The sequence below is a fragment of the Ammospiza caudacuta genome, chromosome 13, assembly GCF_027887145.1.
Source record: "Ammospiza caudacuta isolate bAmmCau1 chromosome 13, bAmmCau1.pri, whole genome shotgun sequence".
NCBI classification, from domain to species: Eukaryota; Metazoa; Chordata; class Aves; order Passeriformes; family Passerellidae; genus Ammospiza; species Ammospiza caudacuta.
In genome coordinates, this window is record NC_080605.1 from 1,135,044 (window position 1) to 1,148,144 (window position 13,101).

General features: G+C 51.8%; 1 protein-coding gene across 1 annotated transcript; it reads left to right on the forward strand.

Moving 5' to 3' along the window:
• The first annotated feature begins 810 nt into the window (after nt 1-810).
• Nucleotides 811-7,003, forward strand: LOC131563685 (Fc receptor-like protein 2). The gene is given in 13 exon segments (XM_058813802.1): nt 811-918; nt 3,705-3,725; nt 3,843-3,890; nt 4,334-4,511; nt 4,612-4,713; nt 4,716-4,889; nt 5,453-5,761; nt 5,859-5,868; nt 5,978-6,114; nt 6,202-6,291; nt 6,658-6,679; nt 6,770-6,842; nt 6,959-7,003. Coding segments are annotated over 13 exon segments (1,317 nt in total).
• The last annotated feature ends 6,098 nt before the right edge of the window (nt 7,004-13,101 follow it).

Sequence of the window (13,101 nt, forward strand, 5' to 3'; positions counted from 1 at the left end):
ACAGTCTGGATCCAGCAAAAAGGCCCAATTTCATGTCAGTGGAGCGACTTCAGGGAGGATCCACCTGGATCACAACAACCGATAAAGGGGGTGATTTATAGAGAAGATTCACTTGGGGAGCTACGCCCTCAAAACATAACCTATGACCCTCACCCCCTTCTTCATTCTCCGGGAGAAATTGTAATATCTAGTGGTCCTGAGGGAGGAAAAGCACTGTGTGAGATGGCATTTAGATTGGATCAGTCAATGACATTCACATGTGAAAGGGAGTTGAAAACACTGGGACAGGATATTAGCTCCCTCGGGCGTGCTCTCGGGTGTGCTGTTGATTATAGGATACAATTACCAGAAGACGTGATCCCATTGTATCCAGATCTAGACTTGCCTCAAGAAACCACCCTACCAGTGGAGTGTAAAGCAGTACACAACCTAACCTTTATAGGGCCTCAGGTGATAAGAAAATCTAACGAACTAAAATTATTGTTAGACCCCACTTATTCCCTAAAAAAGGTGCAAATGAACATTCGCACCGATATTACTTATTTGCAAAAGGATTGCCGACCATTTATACAGCAAAGCCTTAAGGGATGGAATGCATGGCTAGCGACAAGGTCTCATCACAGAAAAACAAAAAGAGATCTAAGTGGGTGGATTGGCACCGGATTTGGTATAGTAAACACAATAGATCAAGAGGTATTAGTAAACAAATTAAGTACCGTCACATCGAGCTTAGGAAAGCTTAAGGTGCCTCTCAGTACATCCATGCTTACATTAGCTGAAACACAATCGCTGGTGGTGAAATTACTAACCATGGTAGCGAACCACACTGCAGAGGATTTTGTGAAGCTCGCTAACTACACAGGGGAACTTGGCAAGGACATTGCACTCGCTATCCAATGCTCTCAGACGCAACAATGGGTACAGTCGGTAGCGGCAGGAATAATGAGAGAAGGAACGGCAGGTATATTACCTCAAGAAATAAGGGAAACAATATTAAAGGACAATCATACTACACGATTTGAAAGGGACCATCAAGCTTGGTGGCAATTAGTAAATTTCACTTATGAACCTCAACAAGAACACGTTGAAGCTTATGTCCTCACCATTAGTGCGGCAGAGGAAAGAGGTATCTTTCCCATCCTCACTTTAGGGACAATACATCAAGATGTCATTGTCAGGCCAATAAACCATAACGTCTGGGCCAGTTATGATTACACCAAAAATAAGTGGCAATCGGTTAGCACAGAAGCATGCATCCCTAGAGGACAACTAGGCTATGTTTGCGAAAATGCTGTGGTAGAAGCCGAAGATTTATGCTTAGATGCTGAAAATAGTGTATGCACCTTAGAAATGCTTCCGCATGATAAAACACAATCACAAGTTTATTATATAGGAAATGGGTGTGCTTGCGTAAGGACAGCTTGTGACAACGTCACTATAGATAATTGCCTAGCAGAGACTAACAATACTAACTTTTGTGCATGCAACTTTACCAAGATCATAGGTTGTGATTTTCATTACACTGTCCCAATAACTACCCAACAGCTAATTAACGCAAATTTCAACCTATATCAAGAGATACCGAAATTACAAATAGGGATGGACGTCAAAATTCTCAAAGCAATGCTTGCACACCCTGAAGTAAAGAAATTGGTGCAAAAGGTGAATCAAACAACTAAACGAATGGTATGGCAGATAGAACACAATTCAGAAAGAATAAAGAACGTCCTGACCGAAATAGAACAAGTAGGCCAGCATCACTGGTGGGACATCTTTACAGGATACTCCCCAACAGCTACACAGGTCTTCCATTACCTGGTGCACCCAATGCTAGTAGTAATTATGGCCTTGTTATTACTAACTCTTACAAACATTTGCTTGTGGTGGAGACTAAGGGGCATAATGAAGAGGACCCAAATGATTTGGGCAATGGCACGAGCCTATCAGTGTCCTGTGAGACCAGAACTTGACGAAAGAATTCGTAAGCTATAAGAAAAGGGGGGAATGAAGCCCCAAAGCAGATAGCCTCCAAGAAATAATGAGTTAAAACATAGAATGTGAGGCATTTGAAGAAGGCATAATATTAGGAAACACATAGAGCAATTAATCAGCTAAAGCATGGAACACAAGGACAGGAAGGAGATAGGGATAGGGGGAACTGATGGGCTAAGCATGTTCAGAGCCAACAATGTCAAACTGACCCTAAGAACTCTGCCAAGCTATGGAGACCAAGCCAAGTACACCGGGAATTAACCAAATTAGGGAAGAGGTTCAAAAGTTTAAAGAGGAAGACTCATCGGAAAGACCCCATCTATGATGAAGGCAACAGGAACGACCACCTGAAAATTCCCCAAAAGAGATGTCTCCACCTACGCTCCGCCCACGCTCCGCCTATACCACGCCCCATATGAATATGCATGATGATGTATCTGATCTGATGAAATCCTATACCCAAAATTGTATATAAGGCTTGCTTTTGCTATGTGAACTCAGAAATCCACTTCGTGATTTTTCCGACGCGTCGTAATAAAATACCTCCTGCTTATCTGACTTAGGCTGAGTCTCTTAAGCAGTTATTCTCGCCTTTTGGGGCAAAATTCGGCATCAACCCCATTCCCAAGGAAGACCTCCAATTCATTCCATCCCCTGAAAACCACCATTCCCCCATCCCATGAACTCAAATCCCTCAGTCTGTCCAGCTATAGGGACGCCCATTCCCATGACATCCCCCTCGCTGGAAATTCCCCCTCCTCACCACCCCCATTTCCCAGTGACCCCATTCCTGCCTCCCCAATCCCACCAAGTCACCCAATCCTGGGAACCTCATGTTCCACTGTGTCCCACCCACTCATGTCCCCTGCCTGCCCCCACCCTGCCCCCACCAAGGGCCACCTACGCGTGAGGTCAAGATGTGACCTCGCTTCCTTCCCCTTCATCCGAAGAGCCGCCAGCCAGGGGAGCGGTGGCCACAGCAGGGAGTGACAGCCAGTGCACATGGCTGGGGACACCAGGATGGCCGGGAAGGTGTTGCTGCTCCTGTGGGGTGAGTGCCCCGGGCACGGGCCTGACACCCTGGGGATGGGGAGGGGAGGAGGCACAGGGGGGCTGTGGGATCCCCTGAGGTTCCCAATGCCAACAGAGTCAGTCCATGTTACCCACAGAGGACCTGGGTGGGACTGGGGATGTAGAGTGGCTTTGGGGACAGGAAGAGGGGGCAAGTATTTGGGGATAGGGATGTGGGGACAGGAATGTGGGGACTGGCACCTTTGGGCTCAGGTAGCTCTGGGGATAGGGACAAGGGAACTGGGATGCAGGGACAAGAACGGTGAGGATGTGGCCATGGGGATGGGATCATGGGGATGGGATCATGAGCTGGTGGGGGTGACCTGGGCCAGCATGGGCTGTGTCCGTGGTGACCACTTGCCCAGATGGCCACAGTGTCCCCATGTTCTGCCTCAGCCCAGCGTGGCCTCGGCGTCCCTGTTCCCAAGCTGTCTGTGCCACAGGGATGTTGTGCATCAGTGGCTGTGACACAGACATGTCCCCCTGCCTCTACAAAACTTTTGGGGACCACCCACACACTTTCCCACAAGAACTTCTGTCCCCACAGGGACAGTTTGGGGACAGCCCCCACACCCTGTACCCCATGTGCCTCTGTCCCCATGGTGCCCCCCCCACTGAGCCCTGTCTCTTCTCCCTTCCAGCCCAGACCCTTGGCCTCGCTGGTGAGTGCCTGGGGGATGTCATGGCCCCACCCCGCTGTCCCCAGCCCCACACTGGCCCTGGCAGACTGGTGTCCCCTGTCACCTGCAGGTGCCCAGACCACCCAGCTCCTGGTGGAGCCCCCCTGGAGGCTGGTGGTGCTGTGGGACCAGGTGACACTGACCTGCCAGGGCTTGGGGACTGCCAGTGCCACCACCTGGTACAAGGACAGCCAGCGCTGGTGGCAACAGGGACGCCACCACCTCAGTGTCACCAAGAGAGGTGACTACACGTGACAGACCCAGCACCAGGCACAGCCCTCCCGTGACAGTCTTAGATGGTGAGGGGAGATCTTAAATGATGAGGGCGGCCTCTGAGAGGTCAGGGTGGGCTCCACTCTGAAGGTGGCCTCACACCTGTTGTGTGACAAGAGCCAGTGCCCTGCATACAGGGACATCCCAGTGCACCCCAGAGCACCCCAATGCACCCACATGTCCCCGGTGTTATGGGCACCCACTTCAGACCAGTCTCATCAATGAGATGTGACCTTCCTCTCCCACAGACCAGCTGGTGCTGCAGGTGCCAGCACAGGCACTGCCGACACTTGACACTATGTTGCTGCTGCTGGCAGGACAACCATCTCACCAGGGTGCGATTTTACCGGGAGGACAAGGATCTCGGGATGTTCCTAAAGAGGAATAAGCTGTCCCTTTCACCTTTGCTGCTGCCCCACAGTGGCGGCTACCAATGTGAGGGCTTGGTGGGATCCTGGCAGTCATGGTCAGCAGCAGTAACAGTGACAGTGCACGGTGAGCACCCACATGGCTGGAACTCCAATATCTTGACAAACCCAAAGCCACTTCCCAGTGCACTCAGAGTCACAGTCCTCACCTCTCCTCTCCTTCCCAGAACTCTTCTCGGTGCCGGTGCTGGGGTGTCCCCGCAAGCTCACTGGGGGGTCCCCCCTGAATCTCAGCTGCCTCAGCACCCCCAGCCCCCTGCGGCCCCGAGCCCCCTCCTGCACGTGTTCTATCGAGACAGGCAGGTGGTGGGGGGCCTGCAGGGGTGCCCGCAGCTGCTGGTGCCCGCCGTAGGGGTCTCCCACTCGGGGAATTATGACTGTGAGGTGCACTCTGAGGAGGGGACCGTGCGGAAGAGCAGCGCCCAGCTCCACATCACAGTGCACCGTGAGTGTGGGGATGGGCACGGGGAGCCCCCACAGATGCCTCGGGTCCCCCACACTGCCTGGCACCCCCCAGACCTCCCTGATGCCTGCTCTGGGGTACCCAACCTTTTCCAGATCCCTCTCTGGCTATCCCCATCCTTTCTCATGTCTCTCCCTGGGACCCCCAGTCCCTACATGGGTACCCCCATCCTTCCCTGGTGCATTTTCTGTGTCCTGCCATTGCTGCCCCGGGTCACTCCTAAGGTCCCCCCATTCCTGGCTTGTGTTTCCCTCCATCCTTCATCATGTCCCCGTACCCCTCCTGGGTCCCTTCACCCCTCTCTGAGGTCTCCGCACATTCCCTAAGTCTCACCATCCCCTCCCGTGGTCCCCGTACCCTTCCTGGTGTTGCCCACCTGCCTCTCCAGGTGTTCCCTCCCTGAGCCTTTTATCATCTCTTGGGGTTCCTTTCTAAGTCCCCCTTCCCCAATCTCTGCACTCCCTCTCCCTCACTGGAGTTGCCCTGCCCCTCCCTGACATCCCCCCCTGTCCCTCACTGTCCCCAGATTTCCCACACTCCTGCAGGGGTCCCGCCCTCGGGGGTGGCCCTGTTGGTGCAGACCCCCGGGGGACAGGTGGCACTCGGGGACCGCCTGGTGCTGAGCTGTGCAGTGGCCACAGGAACAGGTCCCCTGTCCTTCTCCAGGCATCGGGAGGGCTCAGCAGCACTGCTGGGCACGGGCCCTTGCCTGGAGCTGCGCTACGTTGGGGACAATGACAGCAGCCAGTACCGGTGCCGGGTCAGTGACGGGGACAGTGAGGTCAAGAGTGACCCCCTGAATGTCACCGTCCTGGGTGAGCGGGACCCTCGGGCTGGGGATGACCCCACCCACGGTACCCCCATCCCACCTTGCCCAGTGCCACCCCTGTCTCTGTCCCCACAGTGCCTGTGGCCAATGCCACCATCATCCCCGGTCCCCTGTCACACCAGGTGCGTGCAGGTGACAATGTGACTCTGAGCTGCTCGGTGTGGGTGGGCTCAGCCCCTGTCACCTTCACCTGGCTGCACAACGGGCAGGAGGTGGCCCAGGGTCCCCTCCTGGAGCTCAGGGACATCGATGTGGGACATTCGGGCACCTACCAGTGCGTGGCCACCCACCAGCTGGGACAGGACGGGCACTGCGTGTTCTGGGCACTCAGCCCTGAGCTGGCCCTGGAGGTGACACCTGGCTCACCCTGGGTCACAGGTGGGGTGACACAGGTGGGGTCACCAGGGAGTGCAGGACCCCTGGGGTGATGGGTGACCCTGATGTGTCCCCCTCTGTTTCTTGCAGTGGCCGCAGTGGTTGGTGGGGCCCTTTTGTTCCTGTTCCTGCTCCTGCTCCTGGGTGTCATTGTGACCTGGCACTGGTGGCACTGTGTGGGTGGGTGACAATGGGGGAACGGGGGTCCCAGATAGCTGTAGAGGCCCACAGAATTGGAGAAACCATAGGGAATTACCCACAGCGTCACAATTGTAACTGTGGCTGGGGGTCCTGTAGGGTTTCAGGAGGTGCTGTAGGGTCCTGCAGGGATGCTGGGGATTCTTTCCAAGGCCCTGGGGTGTTTGGGTGGGTCTGTGTCCCTTCTGGGATTTGGGTTCTTGAGTGTGAATTGTTTAGGGACACTGGGGAGGTTCATGGATTCTAGGGCCTTCAGAGATTCTTGGCGGTCCTGAGGCAGTTCAGGAACTTCGAGAGGGGTCAGGGCCCTGGGACCCCACAGTCACTCCTCCCCTGCTTCCATTGAAGCTGCCAGGAAGAACGAGGAAAGGTAGGTGGGGGGCTCAAACCACACTCTCCTGTTTTACCCCAACCCCCAAGTCCTCCCATTCCCTCCCACATATCCCCTTTATTCCCTCAGGGCCCCCCCGGATCACCTGGCTCCCCCAGAGGTGGGGGAGGTGCTATACACCTACATCGTGGTCACCAAGAGGGCAGGGAGTGATTATGGGGGGGACACACACAGAGGGACACGTCACCCACGAGTGTCACCCCACCCAGATCCCACAGCCCGTCTCTCGAAGTGTCCCCCCGTGCCACCACCCTCCAGGATCCCCAGGTGACCTACGCGGAGCTGCGGGAACCCCAGGGGTGACCACGGGAACCCAGTGACATCAACGGGAATGTGCTGTGACACTGGGGGGAACTGGGTGTCCCTGCCCATGGGCTCCCACTTGTGTGTGTGCTGCCACTGAAAACTGCCCCTCTCCCTCCCTGTGGAGGGAGAAAGATCCCAAAGGGCTGAGAGAAGAACAATTTCCTAAAACAGCCACAAGAGGAAATAAAACCAACAACAGCAATCAGGTTCAGAGTCAAAAATGTCAAAGAATGAATGATTTTAAGGGAAAACCACCAAAAAGAAACCAACCCCAGAAGTGGTGCCCAACACATTTCCACCACCAGAGGACCTGGCAGGGCCCTGGACCTGCCGTGCTCTGATGGCCTTCAGGAGGCTCTGGACTCTGCTTTCCCCTGTCCCAAACCCTTCCTCTGCTGTGTTCCCAACACCAGGATGTCACAAGGGCCCTGTGGGGGTTCCAGAGCCTCCCCCTTTGCCCTGGCAGTCGGGATCCGGCCATGGCATAGGGTTGGTGTCAGAGACAGGAAAAGTTTGATGTCTGGAGGCATTTTGAAACACCTGTGTGTGTGGCAGGGGAGAGTTAGACCTCTCTTTTTGTGAGACACGGCCCCGTCTGTCCATCAGTCTGTCAGCCATGGGACACTAGGCACAGTATGATGCACCAGGTCCAGTGTGGCTAGGTTGTTAGTGTTCAAAAACACATAATCACGGGGGATTATATGCAGTGCTTTTTATTAAGAGCTCTGGGAATTGGGGTATATTCAACCTAAATCTGACTCTGACTATACATCCGAAATGATCATGTTTTATACTCTATTGTTACATAACTTTCATGTTAATTATTAAACTTATATTGTTCTATTGTATACATAAATTTAGCTTCTCTCTGAATTTCCAACATAGTTTCTCACTATTCTTCTTATGGTTATATAATAATTACCGCATCAAGTTTCGCTAGCAAATCTCTCTCTAAAAGCGGAATTGGGCACTCAGGTACATATAAAAATTCGTGTGTTATAATCTTGTTTCCATACCACAAATCTAGGGGTTGCAGGAAAGGCCGTTTTTCTTCTTTCTCTGTAGCGCCAACTATTGTCATTTCCTTGTCCTCAATTTGTCCTTGCAAATCATTCAATACAGAAAAAGTAGCTCTCGTATCTATTAGAAATCTGACCTCTTCATGCCCTAACTGTATATTTATAACAGGTTCCTTAACTTGTTCTCCCGGTTCTACGTCTAGTCAACTGGTATAGTCTCCCAGGACCATCTCCTTAGTAGCCTGCTGGAACTGATTGCCTTGGTCAAACTGGTTATTCAAGCTCGGACAATTTCACTTCCAATGCCCCTCCTGCTTACAGTACGCACATTGATTCAGGATTAACTCTTGGGTAACTTGTCTCTTACCCCTACCATTCTTGTTACAGTCCCTGAAATTTGGGTTCCCTCTCCCCTGTATTACTGCCAAAAGATTCTGCTGCTGCCTTTTACTAGCTTCTTTTTCCCAATTGTTATATATTTTCCAAGCAACCTCGAGTAACTTATCTAAATTCTTTAATTCTTCTCTTTCTAATTTTTGCAATTTTCTACGAATGTCATCTTGTGATTGGCCCAAGAATATGAGAGCGAGCCGAACCTTTGCTTGCTCTGTATCCATTTGGAGGTATGTATATTTCTTTGCTACTTCCTTAAGCCTCTCCAAAAACGCAGTGGGAGATTCTTTCTTTTCTTGTTGAACCTCATATAGTTTGGACTAATTTATCGTTTTGGGCACAGCATTCTGAACTCTTATTTGGATCTCCTCATATCGCACAATAAATTAGGGTCCCAATTTGGATCCTCAATTGGGAAATTCACATCTAAATTCTCTGTTACCAGCCCATTTCTAATATCTTCTCTTGCCCTCTCTTTGGCTGCCTTAAGTACCATTTCTTTTTCAGCAGAATCTATCAGAGTATCTAATATTACTTGTATGTCATCTCAGTAAGGATTTTGAGTTTTCATAACTATTTTTACTACGCGTGCCACTTTATCAGGATTTTCTCTATAAGTTCCGTCTGACTGTTTCCAAATTACTGAGTCTGCCGGGAAAAAAAGGCACTTTTAAAAATACTGGCCTTTCTACTCCAACACCTTGTCGCAAGGGGGCAATCACAGTCTGTTTTTGTTTCTTTATGCCATCTCTATGCACAACTGGAGCAAGCTTTGCCCGACCCCGGGTTCTATGGGCTATTGGGGTCACTGATCATTACCATTGCTATCTTTTTCACTCGCATATCTCTTTCTCTTTTCTATCACAGTTAGGTTTTTCTCATCTTCCGAGGAAGGGGGATCGGGTGATGATGGGAGAGGAGGATAAAGAGGGAAAGGTGTACTAGACGAGACAGGTTCAGGGGTAGGTGGGTGAGGAGCAGGTAGTGGGATAGGGACAGATGAAACAGGTGGGATAGGGTTAGGTTCTCTTGTTCCTATTAGAGCTACTTGTAAATCAATATCTGTATAATTTTCTCTACTCAAGATTTCTTTTAACGCCAAGTGTTCTAAACAACGTTCTTCACAAACCCCACACTTTGCAGATGTTTTAACTACCAATAATCTACATTCATCTTGCCATTCTGGCTTTCTCCATAAGTAGAAAAACAGATCAACATATGGGACTTCATCTCATTTTCTTTCTTGTTTACAAAACGACATTACCTGCGAAATAGTGTTATATTGCAGAGTACCGTATTTTGACCATTTTTCACCGTTCTCTAAGGCATATTCTGGCCACCATGAATTACAATAATCAATCAACTTAGTTTTACTAATTCTTCTCTAAAGTTACCTTGTTTCCAATGTGCTACTAAGGACCCCAAAGGAGAATTATGCAGGATAGGGGTGTTACTGCCCAAAATTTCTTTAGGTTTCTCCATTTCAAAAATATCACAAATGTCAAACCCACAACACTTTCACGATTGTCTTACGGAATGGCGCCTAGGCTTACACCAACAGGAATTCCTTTAGCCTAACCAAGCGTAGCTTTCGCTGCATCTTATTGGCAGGCACCCAAAACCAAAGTAAAAAGCACCTTACCTTTCTCCTGAGGACGTTTGTGAGCGGCAGAAGCGGTTGCGGCCGATGGGCTCCCCGAGAATCCCTCGGGGCCGGCTGGTGCGTGATCAAGTCGCGAACTTGCTCAGCAGCACTCACTAGGGACCCATCTGGGTTGCCAAAATGTTAGCGTTCAAAAACACATCATCACAGGGGATTATATGTGGTGCTTTTTATTAAGAGCTCTGGGAATCGGGGTATATTCAACCCAAATATGACTCTGACTATACATCTGAAATGATCATGTTTTATACTCTATCGTTACATAACTTTCATGTTAATTATTTAAATTATATTGTTCTATTGTATACATAAATTTAGCTTCTCTCTGAATTTCCAACATAGTTTCTCACTATTCTTCTTATGGTTATATAATAATTACATTTAATTACTAAACAATCATCACATCTAACAATTATATAATTTATCATACTGCTTACGCAGGTGCAGTTGATCTGGGAAAGCAAAAAGCCTAACATTTTTAGATTCTATCTTTAATTTTTCCAGGGTTCCACTATCAAGGTGACTAGAAGTGCCATCTGGGGACAGGGCCCTTGGTGGCCCAACTGGCTTAAAAGAGGGAGCATAAGGCGACCAAGTTCCTTTCTGTGTCTGCTCTTGGGGTGTCTGCCCCCTTCACACTGGAACCCAGGATTTGACAACTCATTTAAATGAGAAATATCTTCCAAGGAAAGAGGGAAAGTTCCTGGAATAGAAAGAACACCCATCTCTAAAATTTTTTAAATTTGAGAAATGGTGGGGCTTCCAGGCAAAAGTGTAGGAAAAGGAATAACATCTCTTTACTGAGAAATTTATAAATCAGAATGGAACAAACAACACAAACCCAGAACTTTCCGTCCCGCTCAGTGCTGTTGGTTTTTGTGGCATTTATAACCACTACCAGCAGGGGGCGCTGCAGGGAGCAGTCCCGGCCAGCAGGGGGCGCCCCGGTCCAGCTCCATCCCCTCAGGGGCCATGGCAGCCTCGGACGGCAAACTCACGGCCACCAATCGCTCCCAGCACCACCACCGGCAGCGGGCAGAAGCCGCCAAGGCAGCAGGTTGGATCCCAGTGCCCGCTGCAGCGTAGCAGTGTCCTGGGGCCAGACACACGCCCTGCACAAAAACCGCAACCACTGTCTATGATCCCGGAGGGAAGGAAGGCAGCACCTGACATGTCTCGGATCCGAAACATCACTTGTGGTCGCTTTACAGCCTTCCATTCCCTTTTCCTCCTTTAGCCTGGGCACAGCAGCTCTGGGAATGTTGAATTTCCCTGGGATGCTGAGGAAAGCTTGTGCTCGGTGCTGACTCCACCAGAGCTCCTCAGGTGGCTGCAGAGCACATTTGGATTTCCTGCTCTTCCCGGGCCACTGCTGGTTCTGACACAACTGCTGCAGGGGAGGAGGAGGAGAGCAGAGGCACAGCCCTGAGGGCTCTGCAGCTGCAGCTGGAGCACAGAGATAGCCAGGGCTGGGAGCTGTGCCTTGGGAGGGCAAAACGGGGCTAAATTGGAGCTGTTTGGGCCAATGCCCCTGTTCTGCTCCAGACGCTGCAGACCCTTCAGGAGGTGTTGTAATTATTGTTGGGATTCCTGAAGGTCCGCTGTGTTCCTAAAGCATCCCTGTGCACAAACACACGGCTCTGCTGCCTCTCCCAGGGATTTTGGGATTTTGTGGCTGAGGCGGGAGCGGCTGGATGAGGTGGTCCACAGGAGCAGCACCTGGCCGTGCAGGTGGAGCGGGAGTTCCAGGAATTCTGCAGGGTGCTCAGGTGAGGCCCACGGGGGCCGAGCCATGGTGGGACACCACTTGCCATTCTTGCTCCCCCCAGATTTTGAGAGAGAGCAGTGACATCCATCGGGCTCCCAAACCCCTCAGGGCTTGGGCACAGCCTCAAACGAGGTCCCGTGGTGATTTGGGTGCTCCTGGGCTCATTCCCGACAAAGGGCAGCGCTCCAGGAGCGGTCCGCATGTCCTGAAGGAGCAGCCTGGGACTGCTGGAGCCCGAGTGCTGTGGGCAAGGACGGCGTGAGGGAGCCGGGCCCCGCTCAGCCAGCGCTGCCCCAGGAACGTCTCATCCTGCAGGAGCTCGGCAGCCTCTGCCGGTGCCGGCCCCGGGGCTGTCGGGGGGCGTGGCCGGAGGGGCAGGGGGACAGCGGGTGGGAGGGGCCGGGATGGAGGGACTGGGACCCCACTGGGGAGCCCCGAGCACGGAGGGAGCTAAACAGCGGAGGGGAGACCCCGGGACAGGGGGGAGCAGAGACCCTGCAGTGGGGTCTGAGGAAAGGAGGGACCGCAATGGTGGTCCCGGAGCACCAGGAAGGGGCCCAGCTGCCATCGCACTGCGAGTGCCAGGACGGTCACGGAGTGTCCAAACTGACTGTGGCAGCGTGCCCAAAGCCACTGTCGCGATGTGTCAGGACTGAGCGTTGCCAGGGTAAGGCCCCCACAGCTCCGGGAAGTGGAGGGGTACCCTGGAAGGTGTGCAGCAGATGTGGGGCAGAGCCCTGTCTATTCCCTGTGCAGGTGAGGAGGGCAGGGATGGAGCAGCACTGGGGCCACCTGGAATCGAGACAGGGTCCCTGCCCACCATGGCCACAGGGTAAATCCCCTGCTCAACATTTCCATCCTTCTCTCTCTTGTCTCACAACTGAGCCAGAACCCAAAAATACTTTCTGGGATGTTCTAAAGGGCTGCAGGTTTGAGACAGGAAGGAGAAGGAGGGTCCTGGTCAGATTGTTGAGCAGATGATTGTTGTCTTTGCAGGATTTTCGGGTCTCTCCCAGTCCCTTGCCTAGAAAGATAAAGTGATCAGTTGCTGCATTTCTGGACTGGTTCCCCCACAGCTGCCTTTTTAGGGGCAGTTTCCAGCCAGCCCTGCTCTGGAAACCATCAAAGGCCCTCTCAGTGACACTGCTTGGGCTCCTTTTGCGTTTTGTGCTTCTTGCAGGGCTGAGCAAACCACAGGCAGGCCTTTTTCCCCCACTGAATTCTCATCTTTGCAGCATGCGAAAATCACGTT